Below are 27919 nucleotides of genomic sequence, written 5' to 3' on the forward strand. Positions count from 1 at the left end.
CGCTTTGCCACGCTCCGCCCCTCCCCCTTTGCGCGGCCTTCCACTTCCGCTTCCGGTGCGGGCGGCGCGCGAGCGCAGCGGTGGCAGACGGCGACTAGCCGGTGAGTGCAGGCAGTGGGCCCCGACGTCCTGGCCTTTGGGTGGCGTCAGCCCAGCTTCGTCCTAGCCTCCGCCCCTCCCCGCGCCTCTGCGAGCCTCTGCTTGTCCCCGGCCCTGAGGGCCTCACACCTCGCACCTCCTCCGGCCTTCGGCGCCTCGGGCCGCGCCCCTGCCTCCTCCGGGGGCCGGAACTTGCCGCGGCCAACGCCGCCACTGGCCACAGGTCCCTCTTCCTTGTCAAAAAAAACTTAGCCGGAACCTTCAGGCCCAGATCCTGTCCTCGAGCCCTGGTCAAACCCTCGGACTCCGCTCCCGTCCACCAGCCTTGACCCTAAACTCAACCCACTCCCGCCCATCTGCCAGCTCCGGCTCCCTCTGCCTCCTCTCCCTTTTTTAAGCCCCACTCCCCATTCAGATTCCTCATTTAGACCTCAGCCCCGCTGTGAGGAATGACAGCGCTCCCCCAAGTTCCTCCTCCTCGCACAGGCGACGTCGTCTTCCATCCACGCCCTTCACCTGCCCTCGACCCCCACCTCCATACCACTACTCTTTTCCCAGTTTTTCTCCTCTTCCTCCACCTGTTTCATCTTAATGCCCCTACGACCCATACCCGTCTTCACGGATGGCTCCTGGTGGGGAGCCATTTGAGCCCTTTCCCCTCCCTTGAGCTCCAGTTCCAGCTGCTTAGGGTCTGCCTCCAGATCTTACTTCAGTTGCTCCTTCCATTCTAAAACCTTTCATTCCGGACTTTTGCTTGCTGAACCAGGACACTCTTTTCCCAAAGATGGATGCTCACTCCAGAATCACCTGGAGGCTTTCAGAATGCTCTAGCTGCTGGGTCAGAGTTGTCAGGGATATATACCCTGAGCAGCTGGTACAAGGTTGTGCAGCTTCGTTTACTCTCCCTGAAGCTGGCACTTAGGCTTAGCTCTGTCACCAGCTTGCAAGTGACTGTGACTCTGCTCATATGGTTTTTACAGCCCATCTGACACTCCCCTCTTCTCATGCCCCAGGTTTGGGGCCTCAGGCTTGGCCTCTCCACAATGTGGCACGAGGCTCGGAAGCACGAGCGGAAGCTTCGCGGCATGATGGTGGACTACAAGAAGAGGGCGGAGCGGCGGCGGGAGTACTACGAAAAGATCGTGAGTAACCGACCTTTAATCTGGGGTGGAGCTCCCCAAGAGAGTGGGGGAGAGTGGGGCCCTGGTCATCCTGGTAAAATTTGGGCTCGGAAGTATGCCAGTCCAAGGGCCCAGTTGCCTCAGAATATCCAGTCATTTCTTCTGTGTAATCATTGTAAAACCCTATGGCATTCTGTTAGCGCATGCTGTGTTGTTCGGTGTGGCCTTGGAGCAGAGCCGGTGTTAGCAGGAAGAAGGACCGTCTTTGTGACACTCAGAGCAGTCCAGCTGGGAGGCTGGCCACCTCCGGAATGTCGTCTGTCTTGCTCACTGCTGTATTCCCAGGGCCCAGAGCTCAGCCATTCTTGAAGTTTGGCTTGGCATCCTGCAGGAGTGCCATCAGTATTCATTAAGTGAGCTCTAACCACTTCCCTCGCCTGTTGAATGCTTTGATGTTCCCTTGCTTTTGGAGAGGAAACCAAACTCCATCCCATGACCTGAAGGTCCTCTGCCGGCCTCTCAGCTTTATCCTTGGGCAGCTCCAGAGAGTTTTGTATGTGTGTGCATTGTAATGCCTCCCCTCACCAATTTAACTCTCACTTATTGCTGAGACCCCAGCTTGAAATGGCAGGTCTGTTTTCCTGTTAAATGATATTTATATAGACATTCCTATTTGCTATGGTATCCCTCCTGCAGTCTCCTCCCTGGTCTCCTGGCCTTTAGTTCTATTCCAGCCAATCCACCCTCCTCAGAGGGTTCAGGCAGGTCTTTCTTTCTTCCTTACCCAAGGACATTTTTTCACTGCTTTTCAACAGAGAGGAAGGGAGAGAGAAAAATTCGACGCAAGAGAGAAGCATTGATTGGTTGCCTCCTGTACATGCCCAGACTGGGGATTGAACCTGAACTTTTTGATTAAGGGACAATGCTCCAGCCAACTGAGCCATACCAGCCAGGGCCAGAGAGGTGTTTTTAAAGCACAAAGCTGACCCTGCCCCTCCCTTGCTCAGAACTCCTCTGTGGCTCCCTAGTCCCCTTAAGAGAAAACCCAGGCCCCTCAACACAGCCTTCAAGGTCCTGCTGGTCTGGCTTTCGGTCCCCTCCAGACTCATGCCACCTTCCAGACTTGGCCTCATTCCTTTGCTCCAGCCATCCAGCCTCCTGACTACTTAGGTGACTGTCTCTCACATAAAAGTTGATGAAGAATGTATGTTTATTTCCTAGAATTATATAGCCCTTTCTGGCCACAATGCCTTTGCACGAGCTTTTTCTATGCCTGGTTAATCCCTGCTCACCTGTCAGATCTCGGTCCATAGGGGCAGTCTTCCCTCGTCTGCCCCGGTCTGTCATGTGTCCCTATAAGCACTGCCATCGCTCCCTGTCCTTTCCCTTTGTGAAGTTTAGCACACATACATCCAGCTCTGTAAGGCTGGGGACTAGGTATATTTGGGTCACGCGTGCATCCCAAGCTCAGGCCCTACAAACATGGTTTGAAAGAACTAAACCAACATAATAGTAGCAGTTACCATTTTACTTGGTCCCTCTCAGGCACTGGGCAATGCGAAGCACTTTAGATGCATGATTTCTTTGAATCCCCAAAGTCACCCCTGAGACAGCGGCTGCTGTTACCCTAGGAAAGGAATCTCTGAGAGCTTCTCACTTCCGTCACCCACAGGCAAACCACTGGGCTGAAAGGGAGAACCCATGACCACAAGGGCAGAGCCTGGCCTGTTTTGGTCGTAGTTGAGGTCCCAGCAGTGAACAGGTACACAACCCATGTGCAGGAATGAGTGGCTGCCACTTATCAAGGGCCATGGTGTGCCAGACCAAGGCAATGCTGACAATAACAGCTCACACTCTTAAGCATTTCTGTGTTAACCACTGTGTTAAGCCCTTCACATGCATCTCTGCTCTATCCGATCCTCACCCCAGCCGAGGAGGTGGTTCATACAGCTTCATATGACGGGTGAGCAGACCGAGGCCCAGAGAGCCATGGCCGGCAGCCACACGGCAGGGGGGCAGAGCCGGCTTTCTGACCCAGGCTCTCAGCTTCTCACCAGGGCTTTCTGCTGCAGAAGCAGAAGTTCGGAAAGGCATGGTGACTTGTTAGGGCAACACGGCTGTGAGGCAACGTGCCAAATGGGTGGGTCCTCAGAGTTTGGAGTCACAGGGCTCTGGGTTCAGATTTCAGCTGTTTCACTTAGGTACTGTGTGACCTTGGACGAGTGACATCCCCTGAGCCTGCTTCCCCCTTCTACACGTGAAGTGATGCAACACGTAGAATCAAGTTTGGCTGTGAATTATGGAGACCTAAAGTGTCAGTGGCATAAACAAAATAGAAGTTTATTGCCTTGTCACACAGAAGCCCCGTGGTACCCAGCTCTGCTCAGGGACTCGTTTTGTTCTTCACCTGTGTGTGGCTTCTCTTCCCGGTGTCGTCTCAAGGTCTGAGAGGGCTGCTCACGCTCTCGTCATCACATCTTCATTCCATCCAGCAGGCAAGAGGAAGGGAGGGCCAAGAGGTTGAGGTGCTCACGCCAGTGTTAAAGTTTCTAGATGTTGCACATGCACTTCGACTCATATCCTCCTGGCGGGAAAGCGTCCTGTGGTCACACACAACCGCAGGGCAGGTGGAGAAATGGAGACTTTGTGCTGGGTGGCCCTGTGTCTGATACATTAGGGGTCCTGTTATTGCTGGAGAAGGGGGTGGATGTTGGTTGCCAGTTCATGGTCTGCCACAAATGGTGGAGACAAGAGCAGTCCCCTCACAGGGCCGCTGGAGTATTCAGGGCGATTGGGCCCTCAGACCACTGGGCGTGGGCCTGCTCAGGGCTATGCTGGCTCCTGTTGTTACAGAACTTGCTATTGCCAGGTTGAGCTGGAATGTGCATCCAGTTTGATGGATGGTGAGGGGACAGGGGGCTGGGGTTGGGTCACTCTGAAGACCTGGGACTCCAGGTGCTCCTCCTTGTTAGCAGGAGCTCCCTCAGCTTTATTTTCCTCTCGGGGCAGTGGTGATGACCAGCCCCTCTCACTGGGGATGGCAGGGAAGGGCCTCAAGAACAAGAACAGTATCTGGGCGCTTCATGGTGCAGGCCTGTACAAGCAGTCATTGTCCTTGTACATGAACGTGATCGGCATTCAGACTCTAGCCACCAAGCTGTGAACAGTGGCAGTGGCTGGGCAGTTGCTGATGGCTGCTCTGAAGGGGAGGATGGGCAGTCGGGGTGGGTCTCTCATCTTATTCTTTTTTTCTTTTAAAGATTTTATTTATTTATTTATTTATTTATTTTTAGAGAGGGAAGGGAGGGAGAGAGAGAAACATCAATGTGTGGTTGCTGGGGGTCATGGCCTGCAACCCAGGCATGTACCCTGACTGGGAATCAAACCTGCGACACTTTGGTTCGCAGTCCACTCTCATCTTATTCTTGCACCAAGAGAGGAGGCTGTGGTATGAGTTCTGAAGAGGCTGCAGTAAATCGTGGCAGGCCAAAGCAGCGTGTCTGGATAGAGGTGGCTTCTCTCCTTCTGGTTTGTCCTTGGTGTCTGATCAGCTTTTTTCTTTAATCAGTGGTTTGTGTAAAGAAACAATTTGCTGAATTTAAGAAAGTGGGAAATAAACACATCTCAGCCCAGGTGTCTCCTCCTCCAGAAATCCCCAAGGCTGAGCCCCCACCTCCCCTGGCCGAGTCAGGCAGGCATCCTCCTGAGCCCCCCCATCCCAGTGCTGCCCCATCTAGGTCATCCCTGTGGGGTGGGTCTGTCCCCCCTGCACTGGACTTGTGAGCCGTGAGGGCAGCACATGGCCTACACATAGTAGGCGCCTGCTTAACAGTTGAATGAAGGAGTGAATCGCTTCATGAATGAAGTTCTCTGACCACATCCTGTCCTGGAGGCGCAACAGTCCAAGGTTACGAATGGATTTTAGATCCTGGAGAGATACTGGCACACCGTGTGCATGGCAGTGTTATTCACCATGGCCAAGACGTGGAAACAGCCTTAGTGTCCCTCTACTGATGAATGGATAAAGAAAATGTCTGTGAGTACAATGGAGTATTATGCAGCCTTGAAAAGGAAGGAAGTCCCCTCACAAGCTACAGCTTGGGGGAGCCATGAGGACATTATGCCTAGTGAAATCAGCCAGTCACAAAAGACGCACACCGCAAGATCCCACGTAGAGGAGGCACCAGAGGTAGTCAGACGCCTAGAAAGAGAAAACAGTGGTGGTGGCTGGGTGGGTGGCTCGGGGAGCTATTGTTCATGGGGCGTGGAGTGTCGGTTCTGTAGGGTGGAGAGGTTCACGATAAGGTGTGTGTAGTTAATACTGCAGTACTGCGCACTTAAAAGTGCTGAAGATGATGAGTTTGTGTCAGGCTTGCTTGGGTTCAGATACTGGTTCTGCTGATCACTGATGCGATGTCAAGCACAGGGGCCTTATCCTTCTGAGCCTCAGTTTCCTCGTCCGGGACAACAGTAGCACTTTTCTCCCATGGTGGAGAAGTCTGAGATGATGTGCATAGAACACTTCATTCAGTGCCTCGCTTTCAGTGTGGCTCATAGACTTACCCGGAATTTCCCAACAGAGCAAGACTCTGGACTCCCAGCCCAGTGCTTTTCGCGGTGCCTGCACAACCAGGGACTCCCCTGTATCTGTCAAAGTCCATCCTGCAAACAGTATCCTATGAGTCGTGGCCGTGGCCACTGGGCCTTTGGTCTGGAGCAGCCTGACGAGTGTGAGGGGGCCTTGGCCTTAAACTTGGCTGTCATGGGGCTGAGAAGCTGTGTGGCCTGAGGGGAGGAACAGGAGGAGCCAGGTAAGGGGCAGGTGAGGAGTTGAATTCTAGCAGTGCCACCTCTGCCAGCCCCTGTGGTCCTGGGCGCATCCCCCCTCGGCTTCTTCATGTGTGAAAGGACAGTATTAGCCCAGCACCTGGCACTCAGAGTGTGCAGGGTGGATGGTGTCCTGACACCAGCCGTGGCCTCCTCAGCTCCTTGTAGGGGCGGGTGCGCCTGCTCGCCTGCCATCAGGGTTTGGAGCAGGAGATGGAGGCAGCGTGGCAGTGCAGAATCCCGGCAACTCGGTGCTGACGGGTTTTCCTGGAGGGGCTCAGCATCCTTGTCTGTCAGTGCAGGGTGTTCTGAGCGCCTGCTGTAGACCAGGCCTGTTTGGCCACTGGGTGTGTGACTGAGCAACACAGAGATCCCTGCCTGGGGGAGGCGACGTTTTAGTGTGGGAGACGGGTGATCAGTGAACACGAGGTATGAAGTTGTGTGGTGGTGGGCACTCTGAAGCAGGCAGTGGGGTCAAGGAGATAGAGGAAATGAGGGGTTGTGGGATGAGCTATTTTGATAGAGTTGGCAGGGAAGGCTTCTAGAAGGAGATTTGAGAGATGTGAAGGAGTGTCCCTGTGCAAGACCATAGCAGGTTCAAGGGCCTAAGTGGAGCATGGAGTGAGCCTGGGGTGTTCAGGGAATGGTGCGGGCCAGGCTGCCTGGAGCAGAGCTTGGGGAGAGTACGCCAGGGCTCCAAGCAGAGGGACTAGTAGGTTTTCACAGATTCCCTGGCCACGGTGTGGGTAACGGGCTGCAGAGGCCAAGGGTGGCTGCAGGGAGTCCTAGAAGAGGCTACCACCTGGTCCCAGCAAGAGGGGATGCTGGCTGGAGCAGGGAGAGGGCTGCAATGGGGCCGTGGGTAGGGACTGGGTGTCGGGTAAGCCTCTGTGGCAAGGCTTGGCGAGGGCTCAGCGTGGGCACAGCAGCCTCTGCGTGGCTCTCGTGGGGTGCTGCGCTGTAGCACGCAGCCGAGCAGAGCCAGGCCTGCACGCGGGTGCTCGGTGGTGCGGCAGCCGCTGCCAGACATTCTCCTCTCCCGACGGTGGCGGTGCCTTGGAACCGTAGCCCTCACGCCAGTGAGGGCTTGGGCCTGGGGGGCGTAGATTCAGGGGGATATTTTCCCCCCATCTTCATGACATCAAAAAAACAGCTTTTTGAAGATACAATTCACATGTCACACCATTCACTGGTTTCAAGTGTACAGTTCAGTGGTTTTCGGCATGTTCACGGGGTTGTGCAACCATCACCACAGTCTAATTTTAGAAAATTTCATGACCTCTGAAAGAAACCCTGTACTCATTAGCAGTCAGTCGTCCCCCTTCCCCTCCCCAGACTTCCCAGCCCTGGGTAACCACTGATCTGCTTTCCGTCTCTGTGAATTTGCCTGTTCTGGGCACTTCACGTAAACGGGATCGCTCAGCGTGATGTTCTCGAGGTTCACCCGTGTGGTAGCGGGGATCGGTGCCTCGTTCCTCATTATCGCTGAACAGTGTTGCGTTTTGTGGATGCACCACACTTTAACTGTCATCCACTGGTGGCCGTTTGGATTGCTTCCACCTTCTGGCTGTGGTGAATGGCACTGCCATGAACGTTTGTATAGAAGCATTGGAGTATCTGTCCTTGAATGGAATTGTGGGGTCACACGGTCCTTCTTTGTTTACTGTTTGAAGAACCTACTTTCCCCACATTCTTGTCAATACTTGAGACTGTCTGTTCTTTCCATTTTAGCTGTCCTGCCGAGTGTGGAGTGGCATCTCATGGTTCTGATTGGTGTTTCTCATGCCTAGTGACACTGGTCATTTTTGGTGTGCTTGTCAGACCTGGCGGCTAGTCCAGGCCGAAGTGCACACTCCTGGCTCTGAATGCCCTGAGAGGGGGGTCTCGGTGCTGGCTATGTGGAATATGGGGCCAGAGCTCAGAGCCTCTTGCTGCCACATCAAGAGGAACCCCTTACCTTGTTCCCCAGAGGTTGGGTGGCCCCTGATCGTGCTGCCACCCCACCATTCCTGTGCAGGGATGGCCTGCTTGACATCAGAGAGCTGAGCTCACTGTTCTACGGGGCTGCGTGGGGGCTGGTGAGGCTTGGAGCTCATTTGGGAGGTAACGTCCATCCTGTCTATTCCTGCAGAAGAAGGACCCAGCCCAGTTCTTGCAGGTGCACGGCAGGTCTTGCAAGATCCACCTGGATTCTGCAGTCGCCCTGGCCGCAGAGAGCCCTGTTAACATGTAAGACTGAGTTTGGGGGGCTGGGCAGTGTCTGTGACCAAGAGTCACAAGGGACCTGGGGTATAGACAGGCTGTTGAGGATTCAGGCAGGTGAGGCTCGACTTGCATAGGAAGGTGACAATCACTAGTCAAGGAGTGTCGACGGGTCGGGATGGAGGGCCTAGGGTGCAGTGGTGGTTGGAGGACTTGGAGGGGAGTGGGCAGGGCCGGGGCCAGGATCAGAGGCTGAAATGAAGCCAGAAGTTGGTGGCCAGAGATGTTTTGGGTGACTGAGGCTTGGCAAGTGGCCCCTAGGACCTGGTTCAAGTTTCCAGCTCTTGCTTGGTTCTGGGAAAAAGGACCCCAGTTTCCGTGGGGCCCCAATCACGTCCCCTATTCAGGCAGGTTTGTAGCATGAGGGACTGAGAGGAGAGGGGTGAGGGTGAGGGCTACAGTGTGGGGTCCGAGGGGGCTGAGGGTTACGCTCACAAGCTTGAGGTGGCAAAGAATAGGCACTTTGTGTCCTGAGCAATGGGGACCCTAAGCTCCCTGTGCCCTGCTTTCCACTTCAGGATGCCTTGGCAGGGGGACACCAACAACATGATTGACCGCTTTGATGTCCGTGCCCACCTGGACCACATCCCTGACTATACCCCCCCACTGCTCACCACCATGTAAGCTGTCTCCCCAAGGGGTTGCCAGGCAGGGAGTCTGGCCCAGCAGCGCCTCTTTTTTCCTAAGCCCTGCCCACCTGCACCTTCCTGGGAGGAAGGCGGTGTGCAACTGGGGAGTACCCCCCGCCCAGTCCCCCAGCCTAAGCTGGGCCCCTCCTCCCCTTCCTGCTGGCTTGGGGTGGGATCCATCCTCTCCCTCTGATCTCAAGACCTTGACCTCCATCAAAGCTCCCCAGAACAGGAGTCGGACGAGCGGAAATGTAACTACGAGCGCTACCGAGGCCTGGTGCAGAACGACTTTGCTGGCAGTGAGTGAGCTGGGGCGCAGGGAGGCGGTTTGGGCTCCCCAGAGACTGGGAGACCTTGACAAGTTTGGGAAGAAAAGTTTCCCTCCAGTGTTTTCTATTGAAGCACCCCGGGTTTGGTCCCACTCTGTCCCTCTCGGGGCCTCCCGCTCCTGAATGGGTGCAGGAGGCAGGAGACGTCTGCTGAACCGACTGGTCCTGCCAAGGTCTCCTCTACACCCCAGACCCTCTGACTCGGTGGCCTTTTGTCCTACAAAGTTGGGGGAAATTGTAATAACACGTTTCCTCTGTGTATTTATTTCCCCTGCCTGCATGGGTCAGATGTCAGATCTGAAGAGGAAGTTGCCCCTTGTTTTAAACAATTTAAACAGTTACTGACACCGAGTTTCCCAGTTTGCCAAGTGCTCGTGTGTGTCCAGTATTGCTTTCCAAGCAGTCGCCGCTGCCTTCTATTGAGAAAACGGAGGCTCAGGGAGACTGCCCTGCCCCGGGCTTGCCCAGGGAGGTCTGGACCCTGGCAGACCTGGGGGGTTTTTTTTGTCTTTTTATCTCATTACATCTGCACACCCCATGGCAAGGTAGGGATGATGCCCCATTTTACAGACAAGGATGGTGTGGTTCGGGTTGGAGGGATGCCACGTCCACGGAGCTGCAGCCCTTACCCTGCCCATGACCATCGCTGTCCCCCGAGGGCCAGCTCCAAACTCCGGCTCGCCTCCTGAGAAGGACCTGGAGCCTCCCCTTCTCAGGGTTCCCTGCAGAGTGAGGGGGGAGTCGGGCCACATGGATCCCTTAGCCCAGCGGGTCTCAGGCTCCTCCCGGAGAGTGGCGATAGTGGTGGGCTCTGCCCCACGCAGCGTTGTGACAGTTCGCTGAGGGCGCCCAAGCCTGGCACAGGTGGCTCTCCCTGTGGGCTGGCTATTCCCGTGTGTCTTTGTTTTCAAGGTAGACGTTTTGGCATCTCTAAAATCAGAGGGCTTCCAAATCCTAGCAGTCAGCGAGGCCCCAGAATTAAGGAAATTCATCACTGTTGATACTGTTGTGGTCTTGCCCCCACCCAGGGCTACGTGGATTCTTGGTGCTAGAGTCAGGGTTTCCCTTCCTCACGTCTTACTCTGTGTTCATTTGTTCCTTCAGCGTCTGAGCCCCTGTGGGTTCTGGTGGGGGAGGGGCAGCACATGTGTCATCGTGAAAGTGGGTGCTGGTTACAAACTAAAGTGGGTGATAGGGTAAAATGGGCCGAATGGGAGTCAGTGAGAGGTGGTGGCAGTCCCTGGTGAGGAGGGGGGGCCCCAGTGCTCTGGGCAGGAGAGCAGCCCTGAGGGGCAAACTGAGAATGCCTGAGTGGCGGGAGCAGGGAGAGTGACAGGTCAGCAGGGCCTCCCCCAGGGCTTGTCCACTGCAGGCAGGAGCTGGGCAGCTGCTGGGGCCAAGGAGGGCTGGGCTGTCACCTCTGTGCTCTCCTGGCCTGTGCCCCTCGCTTCACAGATAGAAAAGCGGAGGCCCACACCGGGAAGGGGACTTGCGCAGGGTCCCGCAGTGAGCCAGGGTAATAAGGTCAATGTACCTTTGGTGCATTACCGAGCCCCCTGAGGTGGGGGTTGTGGGTGAACGAGAGCCCAGATGGCTCCGAACAACACTTAATTTAAACTGAACCACAGGGAGCACATGGGAGTGGCCCATGGGGTCCAGGTGACATCCAGCACTTATGACAGATTTATAGTTCCAAAGGGTCCAGCCACAGGCATCTAGCAGTTGTCAAGCAGCAGAGCCCAAGTACCAAACACTCACTCTGCTCTGCCAGTGGTCCTGCTTTACAGAAAAGGAAACTGAGGCACACAGCAGTGAGTTCCCTTGATTGGGGGACGCAGTGAGTCAGTCGGTGGTATATAGCCAGGGCCCTCCTGCAGTTGCTGTGTCCCCACCACACATAGTTTGTGATTGCCTGGAAACTAGTGATTCTGCCTCCGGCCAGGCTCGGGTTGCACCTGCCTGCCTTCCCCCCTGCATTCTTGTGTCCCTCCCCCGAAGTTCCAGTGTCTCTAGCCCCCCGTGACCTGCGTGCCTCTTGCCTTGCCGCAGTCTCAGAGGACCAGTGCCTGTACCAGATCTACATGGACGAGTTGTACGGAGGCCTCCAGAGACCCAGTGAGGACGAGAAGAAGAAGTGAGCCGGGGTCTGGGGCGCCGAGGGGCTGGGGAAGGCGGGGGGAGGGGGGGTTTTAAGCTCCACCAGAGCAGGGCCTCATCATCCTGTCTGCCTGGGTCACCCTGCCCTGGGCCAGTGCTCGGCACACAGTAGGTACATGGTGAATGTTTAGAGGGAGCAGCAGCTGAAGGGGGGGAGGTTTGCTGCCAAACCTCTGCAGTGTGTTTTCTAACCGCGCCGGTGGGAGGCGCAGTTAGGAGAGCTGGCCCTGTGAAGGGACGGGCCTGGGTTCCGATGCTACCTGTGCGGGTGCCCCTCTCCGGGCCTGGGGTGCTCCCCTCTAAGATGGGGCTGGCAGCCACCTCCGCCAGGGGTGGCGAGGACTGCAGAGATGAAGCTTGGGAAGCACTCGCCCTGTGCCTGCCGTGCCTTTGGCTTGCTGTTGGCTGCCGATGGCCACTCTGGAAAGGGGCTTCTCAAGGCTGTGTCCCTCGAGGAATGGCTGGGGGCGTGGACTCTGACCCCAGAGCAGGAGGGGCCCGGGCTGCCCTCCGGGAAAAGCAGGCGGAAAAGCAGGTGTAGGGCAGCTTCACTTTGCTTCCTGGCCCATCTGGCCGTGCCTGCCCTCCCTCTGCCTTCACACACCCTGTCCCTCCTCCGGGGTTGGCCTTCCTGCTCCATGCAGTGTGGCCCCACTTGCTCCGCAGTGGTCCCGGAGCCCTGGCTCCTTCTCTCCTGCTGCCCTGGCTTCCCCCTTTGTGAGCCTAACGCCTGCCGCTTCCCTCCGCCTGAAGCGTTTCCACAGATGTGACTGTGACTTTGTCCGTGGCCCCACTTTCACAACGGGGCTGGCCCTGGGGTGGCATCAGGGGGTGTTGACTAAATTCAACAGCAGACGTGCGCTGGGCCCCCTGCTCTGTTCCAGACAAAGATGGGCCACACTGTCACCCGTGATAAATCTGGGCCCTGCCCTTGCAGGACTCACAGTCTGGTGGGGGAGACTGAGATGTCACTGATAGTAGTGACACCTTGTGGGCTAGCAGGGGCTTGGCCTCACCTGGGGGAGGCCTGCCTGGAAGAAGCCGATAGGAGGCGGCACAAAGGGCTCCAGGCTGTGGGAGCACACCTCGAGGGCCTGGAGGCGAGGGCACCGTGCTGCTGTGGAACTCGAGAGGCCCGTGTGCAGGGAGCTCGGTGAGCTCATCCCCTCCCTGGGCACTACCCTGGCTCACAGACTCCCCTGTCCCAGGCTGGCGGAGAAGAAGGCTTCCATTGGCTACACCTATGAGGACAGCACAGTGGCCGAGGTAGACAAGGTGGCAGAGAAGCCAGAGGAGGACGAGTCGCCAGCCGAGGAGGAGAGCAACTCGGACGAAGATGAGGTCATCCCCGACATCGGTGGGGTCCCCTCTCTGCCCTCCCCCTCCCTGAGTCCCTGGGCATCGTTTTCGTGTCTCGTCCCTCACCTGCCGTGGGGTGCCCTGCGCTCATGAGCCTCGCCTCTCCCACCCCTGCTGCAGGCGCTCCAGCCCCCGCCGCCTTCGCTGTCTCCCTCGTGTGCTCCTGTTCCCAGCTTCCCTCTCTGTGTCTCCTTTCTCATTTCTAGGACACTGCTTTGTGACACTGTTCCAACCCTGGTTCTGGCTCCGTTTTCTTCTGCGTGGGTTGGCCTCTGTCTTTCCCTCCCCTTCTTTCTCTCTCCCGGAAAACAAGTGCCATCCAGCTACAGAGGCACCCCTTGCCCCCCACCCTGCCGTTCCCCTGCCTCCGCACCCATGGATCCAACCGCCCGCTGCATCCCTCCGCCTTTCATCCCAGCTCCCACGCAGCCGCCCGGTGACTCACTCGCACACATGGAAAGTGTCCATCCCACTTCCGTATCACACATCCAACTCCCGAGCACCTGAGACCCACGCCCCTGTCTCCGGCCACCCTCTGTCAGTCCCGTCACTCCTCCCTCTTCCCTCATGCCTCCATACGCACTGCTCATCTTGCTCATCCATGCCACTGCTCATTCTTTTGGGCCCTCACCCATCACATTGCTTGCCCACCCCACCCCACCCCCACTGTTTATTGTGCCTGCCTCTGGCCGAGCCCCGTGCTGGCTTGGGGACTCCGAGATGAGCTGACTCCCTCCCTCCCTGCAGAGGCCTCCAGTCCGGTGGGCACCCCCTGCCCCCACCTCCTGGGGCACTGCCTCCTCTCCCCTGTCCCCTGGCTTGGCTTTGGTCCCTGACAGCCTTTCTGTTGGTGCAGATGTGGAGGTGGATGTGGATGAACTGAATCAGGAGCAGGTGGCAGATCTCAACAAACAGGCCACAACCTACGGCATGGCTGATGGCGACTTCGTCAGGTGAGGCCTGCTGGAGGACACCATTTCCCGCTCTGGACTCGGCATTTCTGTCATTACCTCTGGTACTACTAGCGACCCCACCCCTGATCACTTTAGTGCCTGGCCCTGCACCACCGGCTTTGCACACACAAGTTTCTGAGCTTGCGGGCTTCCCCCGGCAGAAGTTAAGGCGGAACCCAGCTCCAGGTGGCCTGTGGTGACCCCACACAGTGAGGCTCCCAGGTTCCTGGGCCTGGTGGACGGCACCCTCTAGTGGAGCGGCTTTGTTCGCTGGGTCATTCCTTCATGCTCGGCTGGTGGAGCCTCTGCCCTGGGCCACACTCCATGCAGATCTCGTAGACTTGTCCCGGCTACCCAGGGCAGGGAGTCAGAATCTGAGTTACCCCAAGTTCGAGCCCAGAGCCCTCCATGGCTCTCAGCTCATTCAGGAGCCACAGTGTCCTCCCCACCGTCAGCAGGTCTCGCCTGACTGGGCCTCTGCCCCCTCCACCTGCACACTCCACCCTGGCCCGTCCTCCATGGCCTCCTTATTCCTCGGGTGCCCGAGGCCCCATCTGCCCTCCAAGCCACTCTGTGCTGTTCACTTGGCCAGCGCCCGTGCAGCCCACTCATTCCCCATTTCCCTCCAGCTGTCCTGTCCCTGTGGCTTCCCTGCCCTCCTGTTGAAAGCTGCTGCAGTTCTGTATGTTCTTGGCACGTCGTCTGTCCCTTTCACGATGGATTTTCTCACCAAGGTCTTCTCCATCCCGCCTATCCCGTGATTCATTAGTGTGGTCATTGGCTATCTTTTCCCCAGAATGTGAGCCCATGGGGATGAGGATTTTTCTTTTCCTTTTTTTTTCAAAACTGAGTCCCCACCACCTGAAATAACAGCTGACATGCGGTAAGTGCTCAGTGGTAGTGCCAAATGAGCCAGAGGCCCCAGGATGGCACGGGGTCCCTCCTCCGGCAGTGACCCTTCTGTGGCACGCCCCTCCTTCCTCATGACCCTCGTCCCTGTCTTCAGGATGCTCCGAAAGGACAAGGAGGAGGCAGAGGCCATCAAACATGCCAAGGCCCTGGAGGAGGAGAAGGCCATGTACTCGGTAGGGCTGGGCTGGGGTGGGGGCAGGAGTGTGTCTAAGGGAGGGCACACCCCTCATCAGCTTGGTACCTGCCTTACTCCAGGGCCGTCGATCCCGGCGCCAACGGAGGGAGTTCCGGGAGAAGCGCCTGAGGGGCCGAAAGATCAGCCCACCCAGGTAGGTGGGGTTCCCCCCTGTGCCCAGGCTCTGTGGGAGGAGCTTGGGGCTCAGGAAGGCTCTTTGGGGGCTGGCCTCCACATGGGGCAGTGAGTGGGGAAAGTGTAGAGGTGGGGATGGCCTTGAGGGAGGTGGGACTTCCTGCCCCGCTGGCCCTCCTCCTCACTTGGCCCCTACCGGGGTCTGTGGCAGCCAGCAGGAGGCGGCGAGGGCACCTGGAAGAGGCGGGGTGCAGGGGCTACTTGGTTGCTTGCTCCATGTCAGAGTTTAGGCAGGTGGCTTCCTTTCTCCAGTGTCGGTTTCTTCCTTTGGAAAAGGGACAGTGTCATCTCCCAGGAGGGGCTGTGCCAGTGCCCACATTGAGGTCTTGAGTAGGTTTGGATGCGACAGGCTGGTGTGTGGAGAGCCCTCCTGCCTCAGCCTCTTCGGCCTGGTAGCCCTGGGCAAGCTTGTCCCTCTCCCCCCCTCACCCCCAAGGTTTCATTATTTGTTTATTTTAGAGAAGAAAAGGGGGGATGAAGGGAGGGGGAGAAACATCACTGTGTGGTTACCTCTCGAGCACCCCCCCCACCAGGGACCTGGTCTGTAACCCAGGCATGTGCCCTGACTGGGAATTGAACCAGCAACCCTTTGGTTTGGAGGCCGGCGCTCAATCCACTGAGCCACACTGGTCAGGGCTGTCGTCCGTCTTTTCGCTACATCTTCTGTATTCAAGAAGAGTGACTGAGGGTTGCTGTGAGGCATAAACAGCCTGTTGTGGGTTCAGGGTTTGGTGTTCAGTCTGGAACAAGTTCATTGAAGAGTCGTACTGATGCTTAGCGTCATTGTTATCGCCACGGAGGCAGGCTGCATTGGAATCCCAGCTCTTTCATTTAGGACACGTGTGACCCTGGGCAAGTGGCGTCTAAGACATGTTAGTTCTTCTAATTGCATCCTCATCACCGACAGTGAGCCAGGACCCACTGAGCAGAGCCCAGGGCATGGAGTGGGAGGAAGGGTAGTTCCAGTCTGGGGTCTGGAGGCCAAGCAGGGCTGAGACTGGAGTCCTTGCTGCTTGGGGTCAGGATGGGTCTGCAACCTTGTTTGGGGTAGGGACAGGGTTCAGGCTTTGGATGGATCTAGGGTAGGATAGGCAAAGGGGTCAGAGCAGGGTCCATAACTTGGCCAGCAGCCCCTCCTGACTATGCCCAGGGCCCAGCCTTGGAAATCCAGGTTTGGGGCTGGGCCTGGTTCCATGCCAGCCCAAACCCCAAGTCTCCTCTCCTCAGCCTGCTCTTCTCTCCGTAGCTATGCTCGCCGGGACAGCCCCACCTACGACCCCTATAAACGGTGAGTTCCTGGGGTCCCAGGGGGCATCAGCCAGCAAACCTGCTAATGGAGGGGCAGGGGTGCTGAGGGGTGGGGGGCCCATCCTGTCAGGTACCCTGAGCTCACACACTGGGTGGTGTGTTCTGGGAGTCTTAGCACTTGATGTCAGATGTGGGTCTGTGTCTTTTCATTTGTTTGTTTTCCAGATTGTTGGCCTGCTTTCCCAATATTTTTCTCTATATATACATACATATCTTCTTTAATTTTCCGATTTAACTCTACCGGAGGCTTGTGTTAAAAATGACCAAAGATGGCAGAAAGGTGTAACTTAGAAATTGCATGTCTTTAATCTGAACTCCCAGAAACAGCGATGACCTGGCCGTGCACATGTGTGTGTCCTGGCTGTGGCATTGGTGGGGGGGGGGGCAGGGTTGAGAGTGGACAGACCTCAGTCTGACCCATTCCCCTCTCGAGAGCAGGGTGGGAGGGACCTGTTCCTGGGGCTTTGTGGAGGGTACCTGAGGCGAGGCATGCACACCTTCTGGTGAGAGGCCTGGCTCCACACTCTGGCTTTGCAGGCTCAAGATCCCTTTCTCTTACAGAAAAGGCATTGCACCACACTTACTGCCTGGCCCCAACCCTCGATATACATACTGGGAAACGCTTCCACATTAAAGATATAGATCTGCCCTCCTTTTCTCGCAGCTACGCAAAGTTCTCTGTCACGCCCTTTCCCGACTCTTTTGTAAAGGCCAGCCAGTCGTGAATCAGACCCTGGCGGGCGTTGGGTGCCACACAGTTCTTGTTCCTGCTGCTCTGTAGCGTGTGTCCCTAGCTGGCAGCTGGGCCCCAGGAGCCTGGGCACTGAGCACCCTCCCTGCTCTGTAGGTCGCCTACGGAATCCAGTTCCGAGTCTCGCTCCCGCTCTCGCTCCCCCACTCCGGGCCGAGAGGAGAAGATCACATTCATCACCAGCTTTGGGGGCAGCGATGAGGAGGCAGCTGCAGCCGCCGCGGCGGCAGCCGCATCAGGGGCCCCCACAGGGAAGCCTCCCGCACCCCCCCAGACTGGCGGCCCCGCACCGGGACGTAATGCCAACGCCCGGTCGGTAACACTCACGCTGCTCGCCCTATGCCCGGCCACCGTGGGGGGGATCCAGGGCAGGGGGCGCTGGGCCGAAGCCAGTACTGACCTGCCCTCTGCCCCACCTGCAGCCGCCGCTCCTCCTCCTCCTCCTCTTCTGCCTCAAGGACCTCCAGCTCCCGCTCCAGCTCCCGTTCCAGCTCCCGCTCCCGCCGAGGTGGGGGCTACTATCGCTCAGGTCGCCACGCACGCTCCCGGTCCCGGTCCTGGTCTCGCTCTCGGTCCCGCTCCCGTCGCTATTCACGCTCCCGTAGCCGTGGTCGGCGGCACTCAGGTGGGGGCTCCAGAGACGGACACCGCTACTCCCGCTCGCCAACCCGGCGTGGTGGGTACGGGCCCCGGCGCAGAAGCAGGTACGTGCAGCCTGGTGAGCGTGGGGGTCGAGGGACCTGCTGGTGGCCTGGGCCCTGAGGTTGGTGAGACAGGCAGTGCTGGGTTTGCAGGGGAGGTAGGCCACTCTATGAAAGAGCTCCAAGCATGGTGACATGGGTGGAGCACTGCCACCGTGCTCAGGGATGCAGTGGGGACAGGAGGCTGACCTGCTCTTCTCACAGGGAGTTCCCAGGCAAGAGGTGGAGCAATGCACGGACCCTCGTGTGGATGCAGCTGGATCTGGCCTTTATAGCTGGGGCACTCCGGGGGTGGGGGGGACACAAAAATCTAGGCAACCCTTTGCCAGGGTGGCAGGGTTTGAGGTGAGTGCTGCAGGCAGTATAGGAAATAAAGCATTGAAGGGCTGGAACATCCTTCCCGTTGTCTTACTGGGTGGGATCAAGGCTGCTTGTTGAAAGGCAGTTCCAGTCGGTGGTGAGAACACAGGCCTCCGGGCCATTGCCTGGGTGTGAATTCCGGCCCTGCTGCCGAGCTTCCAGGCCCTCGTCTCTGTGGATTAGACGCAGTATCCCTGTGAGTCGCCGTGGAGGTGGGACAAATCCACGCAGCTGCTTAGTGCTTATACAGTAGCCTAGCCTGTGGGAAGGGCTGCTGTTGTCGCCTGTGTAATACATCGCTGGCATCTCAACGCAGCTCCCTACAGGATCTGGCAGGGGGAATAGAGGGGCCGCATGGGCCCTAGTGAACAGGGAGCACGTGTGCCATCCGCTGGGGTCACTGGGGTCAGTGGGAGGCCTGGTGCTGCCCACTCTTCTGTTTTCTCAGGACAAGCTGAGAGTCTGGGTTTTTTTAATGGCAGCTTTTGTTTCTCCAATATTGCCAACAAATTTGAATTTTGTAAAAACCCAGGACAGCCCCAGTGGAATCCATTTGGGACCTAGATTTGGTTTCCGGGTCATTCCTTGTAGGCCGACTCAGGGTGACAACAGGAGAAAGGCGGGGTGGGGGTGGGGGCTGGTCTCCTGTTGGATGCCAGTCTGCCTGAGAGTCCTGCCTGAGTAGTGCCAGGGCCCCGGGCAGAGGGAGGGCAGGGCTGCTTGTCCCCAGCTGGGGCTGATGGCTGTGTGCTGCAGCCTGGTGGGAGTGGGGCAAGGGGTCCACTCTGGTGTGGGACCCTGGGTCTGGGCGAGGTGAGGGTGTAGCTCCTGAGTGCTCAGAACCAGGCACAGTGTGTAAAGGGGCAGCTGACCAGCCAGGTGCCGCCCTCCTAGAGGTCTCCTCCCAGGGAGGTGGGTGACTGCTGTCTGGTGAGTTCTAGGCTGGCTTTGCCTAGAGGGTGGGCTCTGTGTAGACTGAGCAAGGCCAGGGGGCCATGGGGTTTCTGGGGGAAAGGAGCTGGAAAGGAGGCGGGGTACCCCCCCGACCAGCCACAGGCCTTGCAGGAGGACTGTAGGTTTGGAGCCAGGTGAGCGTGTGCTCAAACTCAGTCCCTGAGGCCTCATGCCTGCCTCCTGCTGTGCCCCTAGGAGCCGCTCCCGCTCGGGCGACTGGTACAGGCGGGGCGGCCGGGGCCCCAGGCACCACAGCAGTAGCCGCAGCCGCAGCAGCTGGTCCCTTAGCCCATCCCGCAGCCGCAGCCTGACTCGGAGCCGCAGCCCCAGCGCCAGCCTGAGCCAGAGCCGCAGTCGCAGCCGCAGCCGCAGCCGCAGCCAGAGTCACTCGCCATCACCCCCCAGAGAGAAGCTGACGAGGCCAGCGTCGTCCCCTGCTGTGGGCGAGAAGCTGAAAAAGTGAGTAGGTGCAGGGCTGGGGGAAGAGGGTTGTTGTCAGCTTGCATTGGGGGATCGACTGGACTGGTTTCTTTGATGGGAACTTGCACCTGCCTGGGGAAGTCCAAGGGGAGCATGGCCCAACCCGGAAGGGCAGGCCTGAGGAGCCAGGGCGGGTCACGGCCCTGTCCCGGTGTATCCAGAGGGGACAGAGCATCTCCCTGGGGGTGTCTGAGACCCACGGCCTTGACGCTCGGTCTGAGGGCAGCATTGGCCTGTGTGGGGTCAGAGGTGGCAGGTGCTCTTTCCTCCCCCAGGACCGAACCTGCCGCTGGTAAAGAGACAGGAGCTGCCAAAGTCAGTAAGAATTTGGAACTCGCTCGTCTAACTCCCGCCAGCAGCAGTGCCCGAGTGCTGGGCCCGGTGGGCCTGCACGGGGGGGCTCGGGGGGCCGAGAGATCCCACCCCGGGGACTGAGGGGGCTGGAAGGGCTCTTTCCCCGTGAGATTCACGTCCCCTTCGCCTTCTCACTGTTCGCTGGGGCTCCGCCCGTCCCTGGGCCTCCAGACTCCTCGGCAGGAGTTCACAGCCTGCCCCCCCACATGCCCCCCACAGGATCTTGGATGAGGTGGGTTGTGGGAACTCCAGGACACCCACCCCCTCTTGTGCCTCTTTTCCCCCTTCCCCAGCCCAAGCTGACGCCACAGGAGAAGCTGAAGCTGAGGATGCAGAAGGCACTGAACAGGCAGTGTATGTCCCCCTCCTCGCCCCAAGTCTCCCTTGCTCCCGCTCCTCCCAGCTTGGCTTTGGGGAGGCCCTCTGGGAGGAGTGGGTGTGCGTGCTGCCCCACTGCCCCCTGCCAAGGGCTAGTCGGCCCTCTGCCCTGGGAGGGCTCCAGAGGGCACCCTGCAGCCATCATGTCCCCTCCTTCCACAGTCAAGGCGGATAAGAAGGCCGCTCAGGAGAAGATGATACAGCAGGAGCACGAACGGCAGGTAAGGCCGTGGGGAGGGGTGGCGTGTGAGTGAGTGCCGGCTGGGCCAGCCTTCACTGCCGCTCACTGCCATCTCCGCCGCAGGAGCGGGAAGACGAGCTTCGCGCCATGGCCCGGAAGATCCGGATGAAGTAAGACCGTCCTGTTCCCTGTGCCAGGGCCACAGCCATAGACGAGCCTCTGGGAAGCCCTTCATCCCCTTCACTGCCCGCTGCCCCCTAGCTCTGAGCTAGAGCCCTGCTGGAGCCCCTGCCTGGCCTGACTCTGTTTCCCCTCTGCAGCCCAGTCACTGCGGCCCTGCTGACCCTGCTCTGCTGGCCACCAACTTACATCCCTTCCTGTTCTCTGGGCCCAGCATGCTCTTCCCCAGATCCCCACCTGGTTCCCTCCTCACTGCCCCGGGGGCGGGTCTCCTCCCTGACCCCCCTGTCTGGACTAGCACCGAGAACGCCCCACCCTCTGGTCCTGCTCTGTTTGCTTCGTAGCACTCACCCCCACCTGGCGCGCGGTCTGCTTTGCTTGCTTATTATTGGTGTCCCCACTGGGACGCCTGGTCCGGCTGCTGGCCTGCCGCCGGTGTGCTCAGCCCCCAGAACGCTGAGGTGGTACTATTTGTGGAAGGGCTGAACTAACCAGCCCTGTGGCTGGGCTGGCCTGGTGCTGCCGGACAGGGCTTCTCTTCTCCCTTCTGCTGCTGCTCGTTTCTGGGTCCTCCACTGCAGAGTCGAGTGCAGTCCTGTGTCTCCGTGTGGCCCTGGGTGGGCCCTAGCCCTCAGGGCTGGCCTCACAGGCTCACTTGGCGACCAGTGCCCGTAAGGCCTCAGCCCCTTCAGGGCCACGCGAGAGGACACTCGGGTGCTCCTCATTGGCAAGGAGGGGAGTCAGTCAGGGGCAGAACCATGTCGCCTCTTAACCTGTTTCTGACTCCACCCCGTGCTTGCTGTGGGCCCTTGGACAAGCAGCGTAACCCCTCTGAGCTGGGACCTCTTTCTCTGTGAGACAGGTGTGATAATGCCCCTGCGTCGGCGGGGCCATTTTAAGGTCCCCAGGGAAGCACGGGGGTCTGGCATGTAGGAGAGCCTGATGCCCAATGCCACTGCTGTTAGTCATTGTTACCGTCGCTGTCATTACTTACCATATCACACACCCCTTGTGGGTGGGTTCCCGTCGGGGGTGGGGGTGGGGCAGAGTGCAAGGGACCAGCCCTGGGCTCTGATCCTGCTTCGGCCACTCAGCACCTGTGGGCCTTTCTCCGGCGTCTCATTTTGCTCAGCTACTAAATGTCCCACCTCAGCCAGAAGAAGGCCCCCAGGAAACGTCTCCCTGAGGATTGCAAACCCTGGTTGTTCTGTCAGAAACCAATTAAATACCTAGCTGAGTGGAGCAGGAGATGATTGACCTGTGTAGCCCTCCTTTCCGTGTGGTCAGTGAGCCTGTGATAGCCGGGCCAACGGGCACTGGGCCCCAGCGCTGCCTGGCTGGCCCCTCTCTGCACACTCTGTCCTCGTTTCCAAGTGGGGGTGTTTTGCTCTTCCATGGGGATCCGGATGTCAGAAGCACCTGCCCTGGGCATGTGGCCCTGTGGCCCTGGAGTTCAGTGTCCTGAACTCTCCCCTCCCTGGGTTGCCTCCTCTTCCCCTGCAGGGAGCGGGAACGCCGAGAGAAGGAGAGAGAAGAGTGGGAACGCCAGTACAGCCGGCAGAGCCGCTCACCCTCCCCCCGCTACAGTGAGTGTCCTGAGTCCCTGGGCTGGAGGCTCCAGGCATTAGAGCGATGTCAGAACTGGGTACAAAGACCATGGTGTGTTCTCATGTTAGCCTGCCATGTATTAAACCTCTCGGGATGAACACACATGCACACACACGTGCTGGTTCAGTCACAAGGGAGATGCGGGCCAGCAGTGCAGGCAGTAGTTCCAGCAGTGCACGCACCAGGTAGCCTCAGCCACAGGTGACACCGGAAGTCCAGCCTCGGAGCCCACCCCTGGCCCCAGGCGTTTGCTTGGTTTGCTTGGCCCTCACCTCCTCCTCCCTTTCCAGGTCGAGACTACAGCTCTTCCCGAAGGTGAGTGAGCCGGCCATCTCCCTGGGACATCAGCTGTCTGGTTGAGGGCTGGGTCCGCCCATTCCCACCCTGCACCTCCAGGTGTAGGGGCTGCCTCCTCCCTCGGAAATGCCCTCCCTCCGCAGCTGCCTCCTGACCAGTGCGGCCCTGCAGTCCCTGGGCGTGCTGGTGCCTGTGTGCGCACAGGACTCCCAGCGTCCCGCCCAGCCCTCATGGGGCCCCTCCCTTTTCCTTTCCAGGCGCTCAAGGTCCAGATCTCGAAGCCCCCATTATCGACACTAGGCAGAAGCATGAGGGGGGTGTTAAGGGCTGGGGTGGGGTGAGGGCTCAAGCTGTGATGCTGCTGGTTTTGTTCTCTGATGAAATAAACGTTATTTAATTCCCTTCACTTGGCCTCAGTTTCATGAGAGTGCTGGGTGCAGGGCTCCTAAACCAGCTGTCCGCCAGCCAGGAGGGGAGGGGCACGGGGCAGGCGCCAGTGTGGCCTGTGTGGAAAGCGCGGCTGCATCTGGGTGCCTGCGGCCCGGTGAGGGCAGGGTCTCCATCCAGTAGGAGAAGGGCTCGGCACCCGCCTGTGGAGGATGGGCCAGGACTTTGCCCAAGGCCTCTGGTGACAGGTCCAGGCCTCTCCCTGCCCTCGCCCACACCGGGAACTGGGAGCACGGCTTTCTGTGCCAGTCCTGCTGTGCCACAGGCACTGGGGGCCGGCCTTTCCCCTCACCCCAACATTCCAAACCGGTCTGTCCAGCCGTCCACCCCAAGGAGAGAGAGCCTCCCGCCCCACCTCAGATGCCCCGAGAAAGCAAAGTCCACACACGTACAACTAGAGGGAGGGAGGATTTATTCACAGTAGGGGAAGGACGAGATCAACAGACACGTGAAACGTGGTACTGGCGACAGCAGGGAGGGCACGTCTGCCACTCAGGCCTCTCCACCAGCCTGGGGGTGCTTCTGCCGCAGGTGTTTGTCCAGGGTGGCCCGCAGGCCGAAGGGCACGCGGCAGTGGGGGCACTCAAAGCGGGCACCATTGGGTCCCAGGCCGTGCATGCGGCGGTGACGGTTGAGCTTGCTACTCTGGGCGCAGGCGTAGGGGCAGAGCTCGCAGGCGTAGGGCCGCTCCCCGGTGTGTGAGCGCCGGTGCACCGTCAGGTTGCTGCTGTTGGTGAAATGCTTCCCACAGAACTCGCAGCTGCCCCCGGGCCCATGGCTCTTGCTCCCTGGCTTTGGCGTCTTCTTGGGTGACATCTCTGGGCTCTGGGCAGAGTCGGTTTTCTCTTCCTTGCTGGCAACTCCCCAGTCATCCCCACCAGGGCCAGCCTGAGCTCCACCACCTGGAGCCCCAGGTTCCTGCACACCTGCCGTGTCCGCGGCTCCAGCCCCAGCCCCTTCACGGCTGCAAAGGAGGGCGCTGGCTGGGGCAGCGGCATGGACAGCTGGCTCCGGAGGGGCCGCTGAGGCCTGTTCCTGACTGGGGTTGTCCATGTAGGAGCTCTGAGGCTGCAGCTGCTGGTGGGTCTTCTTGTGGCGGTTGAGCTTGCTGCTCTGGGCGCAGGCGTAGGGACACTGGTCGCAGGCGTAGGGCCGCTCGCCCGTGTGTGAGCGCATGTGCACCTTGAGGTTGCTGAAGGAGCTGAGGGTCTTCGCGCACACGGGGCAGGTGGGGCTCCGCTTGGGGAGGCTGCTGGCCCGGGAGCTCTTGGCCTCCACTTCCGGCCCCAGCACTGCTGACATGGCTGCCGCCACCTCTGCCAGGCCCAGCAGTGGGGTCTCTGGGGCCTCAGGTTCTGTCTGGTAGATGGACAGTCCATGGTCCCACTGGGCGTGGCGCAGCAGTTTCCAGGCCCTGGTGAACTGCCGGCCACAGCGGAGGCAGATCAAGGCCTTCATGTTCTCACGGTCTGCAGAGAGACGGGCTGGGTTTTAGTGTGAGGGGTCAAGGGCATAGCAGTTGCAGGTCACAGCTGCCAGCCGGACACATTCTGCGGGCAAAGCTCTTGTTCCAGCACCCAGGAACAGTAGGAACACAGGGAAACTCCCTGTCCTCAGGAAGCTGGTGTTCGGGGAGGTGGGTGGATGAACAAGAAGTGAGGGAAAAAAATCTGAAGTGCGATGAGTATGTGAGGGTTTCTTCTATGTGTTTGAAAATCTTCAAGCCCTGGTGGATAGCTCAGTTAGTTAGTCATCCCGACACATCAAGGTTGCGAGTTCGATTTGCAGTTAGGGCACATACAAGAACCCACTAATGAATGAATACATACGTGGAACAAAAAATATATGTTTTTCCTCTCTCTCTAAAATCAACATATAAAAATTTTTTAACTTAAAAATATTTCTACTTTCTGTAGACCCTCCAGGCACTATCAGTAAGATACTTCCCAGATCCACTTGCCTTTATTTTTCAAATGCTAGGCAGCCTTGGCTTTCGTAATGCAACACCAGGGTCAAGAGCATTGTCAGGGCTGTGGAGGATCTACCTGGCCTGACTTCAACCTTCTCCTACCTAGCTGTGCTACCGTAGGCAATAAATAAATAAATAAAAATTAAAAAAAAAAATTACCCCTCTCTGAGCCTCAACTTCCACATTTGCTCGAATATGGGGATCCTTGGGGTCCTCTCCCTTTTAGGGTTATTGCAGCCTTGAATGGGGAACAGCTGAGAGTTTGTGTCCATGCAAGCTCTCACTAAACATTAGCTGAGCTGAGCCCACAATCCTCCAAGAATCTCAGTGTTTTGTTCCAATAATTCCATCACAGCCCTTCCCTGCTCCCACTCTGCAGCTAATTCAATCACAGCCCCTCCTCTCACCACACGACCCTCCCTGGGGCCCAGCCCTTTCGCAAAAATCCGGGGAACACAAATCATTGATTGGTTCGGATAAACCCCACAGCTGGCACTGACCAAAAGCTCACCATGAGTCTAGTACCATGTTAAGGGTTTAGTTCTGTCCTAAGAGAAGGAACCCAGGTGCCCAGGCAGGAGGAGGACCTGGCTCAAACCAGGGGCTTCCCAGCAAGCAGGGCTGGGACATTCCAGGAGGAGGGGGGAAACACTCCGCCTTCCAGCTGGCCTCAGGCCCCCACTCCCCCAGGCCACTGCCCTCCCCAGGGTCCCCCCTACTGCCACACTGGTCCAGCCACCTGGCCAGTTATTTCTAGCCAAGGGGAAGGAGAAGTGAAACCAGATTGGGGGGTGGGGGGGCTCGTGTGGCAAATCCCCAGACTGGTCTTCTGGGGCTGGCCACACCCTGCAGGCCGTCCTCCTCTGCCCAGCCCCACCCCTACCCCCTCACCAGAACTAGTCCCAGCCCTAGGACAGGGCAGGCCCCGGCCACGCCTAGGCTACACCCGAAGGGGAGCAAGAAAGGGGAAGTAGTGCTCACTGACTGCCCTGCCTGTCCAGCTCAGCCCCTTTCCACTCCAGGAAGCCAGGCCCTTGAACCTGAGAGGGGGCTGCATCCCAGCTTTACTCACCTGAGTCCGGGCGAGGGCTGGGGTCTCTGTAGAGCTGACAGCCCAGCTTCTTGTGGTCCATGAAAGTAGTGATGGCCTTCAGCGGGAAGGTCTGCAGACAGCGGCCGCAGGTCAACATATCTGGGTGTTTGTCGGTCCAAGGCTGGCGGTCTGCAGGGAGGAAGCGGGTTGGTGAACGTGGGGTGGGGCCAGAACAGGGCTGGGGGTTCCAAGGGAGCGCGGAAACCCGGAGGTCAAAAGGGGCCAGGACCGGGCCGGAAAATATGGCAGGGGCAGGGGGCTGGAGGCGTGGAGCGGAGCCCGGTGGAGGAGGCCACCCCCCCTCTAGAGTGAAAGGGGAGGAGAGTACAGGGGTCTCCTACCGTGAGGATTAGGTTTCACAGGAGTCCAGGACACACACTGGTTCCGCGAGACGAGGGCGTGGAGGGGACCGCCGGCGCGCACCCTGTCGGGGGAGTAGCGGGGCTCACCCTCGAACCGCCCCGGCGCGGGCACTTCCTTTGAGGAAGAGGGCCGCAGCCCCGGGGCCTGTAGCAGCCACGGATTCGACTCCGGATTCACGTCGATGACCAGGTCCCGCATCTCCGTGTCGCTGTCTGAGTTGGCGACGGGCGCAGGTTCTACTCGGCGGGGCGTGCGGCCGGCCTTACGGCGGGACATGAGGTCGCGGCCGGGTTATCTGGCAAGCTGGAGGGGAGGCAGGCGGAGGACGCGCGAGCCGTGTGCGCTCAGGTGAGTGGCTGAGGCGACTGGCCGCGAACTTTTTTACACGTGCTGGCCGGGCCGTGGCTCCGCCCACTGGGGCGGGGCCTGATGGGAGAAGATGGGGCTGCGGGCAGGGGCCCTGCTGGAAGCCAAACTCTATCAGGGTTGTGCCCGTGGCGTTTGGTTTAATGACCACACTTTAATGACACCGAACTTACACAGCCACGCACAGAAACAGCTATTTCAGATCCCGTTTCAGGGCTGGTGAAACTGAGGCACAGGATCCCTACAAACACCCCCCAGCGAGAAAATGGTAGGGGCCACGTTTCTAACTAGGCGCCTGACAGTAATCTGGACTCTTTCAGTAAACGCATAACAATAAAAATTCCCTGGGCAAACATTTATTGAGCACCTACTGTGCGCCAGGCCCTGTTCTAAACACTGGGGGTGTGCTACAGTGAACCAAACAGACAAAAATCCCTGGCCTCCCCCAGTTCACCGGTTTGGGGAGATGGTTTACAAGAGAACTATGTAAAATGCAGAGTGCCTTCCAGAGTGACAAGTGCCACGTGGAGCTGCATAAAGCTAGGAAGGGTTGTAAAGGGGCGGGGTGAGGCGGTGGCTCAATTTTCCCCTCACCGGGGAAAGGTAAAGTGGAGCTGAGACTTGAGGGAGGTGAGGGAGTCAGCCAGCCGTCTGTGTTCTAAAATAACAAGCAGTGGGGAGGAGGAGAGGGGGAAGGGGAGTGACTGAGTTCTGTGAGAAAATGGGGTCAGCTGCAAGAGGGTCTTTTGACCACTTGAAAGTCTTGGCTTTTGGAAAGGCAAGCCTGGGGAGGGATTTGAGCAGAAGAGGATTGCGATCAAGTACATCTACTCGGCTCCCACACCTGGAATAGCCAGGAAAGCCAAATAGGCCACCGTCTCACCTCCCTCCACTCGGGCCTCCGTGAACTTCCCTCAAAGCAGCTCTCTCAGATCACTGTTTGAAGTGGCATCAACACCCTGCCCCACCCTCCAACCCTTACAAGTTTTCTTTTCTTCCTGGCAACACCACAGCACAATACTGAACCGTTTCTTGACTGTCCTCTCCCTTCCCCCACCCCATACAAAACCCCCTGAGGTCAGGGTCCTAATCTGTCCACCCCCAAAGTCCC

The 27919-nt window shown here is 58.5% G+C and overlaps 2 protein-coding genes across 4 annotated transcripts; one reads left to right on the forward strand and one right to left on the reverse strand.

Moving 5' to 3' along the window:
* Positions 1–7: 7 nt before the first annotated feature.
* Positions 8–22976, forward strand: LOC114511305 (CLK4 associating serine/arginine rich protein). Of its 3 annotated transcripts, none has more exons than XM_028529994.2 (21): positions 8–101; positions 1113–1241; positions 8179–8276; positions 8828–8929; positions 9158–9237; positions 11317–11401; positions 12633–12781; positions 13640–13736; positions 14743–14821; positions 14904–14977; positions 16265–16306; positions 17174–17389; positions 17500–17781; positions 19288–19551; positions 19848–19887; positions 20220–20280; positions 20467–20525; positions 20609–20655; positions 22169–22251; positions 22564–22588; positions 22828–22976. In XM_028529994.2, the coding sequence occupies exons 2-21, from the start codon at positions 1143–1145 to the stop codon at positions 22868–22870; spliced, it is 2025 nt and encodes a 674-aa protein (XP_028385795.1). In that variant the 5' UTR covers positions 8–101; positions 1113–1142; the 3' UTR covers positions 22871–22976. The 3 variants fall into 3 exon arrangements, 2 of the variants coding, with proteins under 2 accessions (XP_028385795.1, XP_035868940.1); XM_036013047.1 differs by having other exon boundaries at positions 57–101; positions 1080–1241; XR_004900229.1 differs by lacking the exons at positions 22564–22588; positions 22828–22976 and having other exon boundaries at positions 57–101; positions 1080–1241; positions 19848–19891.
* Positions 22977–23412: 436 nt separating this feature from the next.
* ZNF296 (zinc finger protein 296) lies at positions 23413–27777 on the reverse strand. The gene is made up of 3 exons (XM_028530021.2): positions 26421–27777; positions 26059–26208; positions 23413–24486 (listed from the first exon to the last, which is right to left on the reverse strand). Exons 1-3 carry the CDS (start codon positions 26716–26718, stop codon positions 23510–23512), a joined length of 1425 nt encoding a protein of 474 aa, XP_028385822.1. The 5' UTR covers positions 26719–27777; the 3' UTR covers positions 23413–23509.
* Between the last annotated feature and the right edge of the window lie 142 nt (positions 27778–27919).

Source organism: Phyllostomus discolor, chromosome 12 (assembly GCF_004126475.2).
Source record: "Phyllostomus discolor isolate MPI-MPIP mPhyDis1 chromosome 12, mPhyDis1.pri.v3, whole genome shotgun sequence".
Taxonomy (NCBI): domain Eukaryota; kingdom Metazoa; phylum Chordata; class Mammalia; order Chiroptera; family Phyllostomidae; genus Phyllostomus; species Phyllostomus discolor.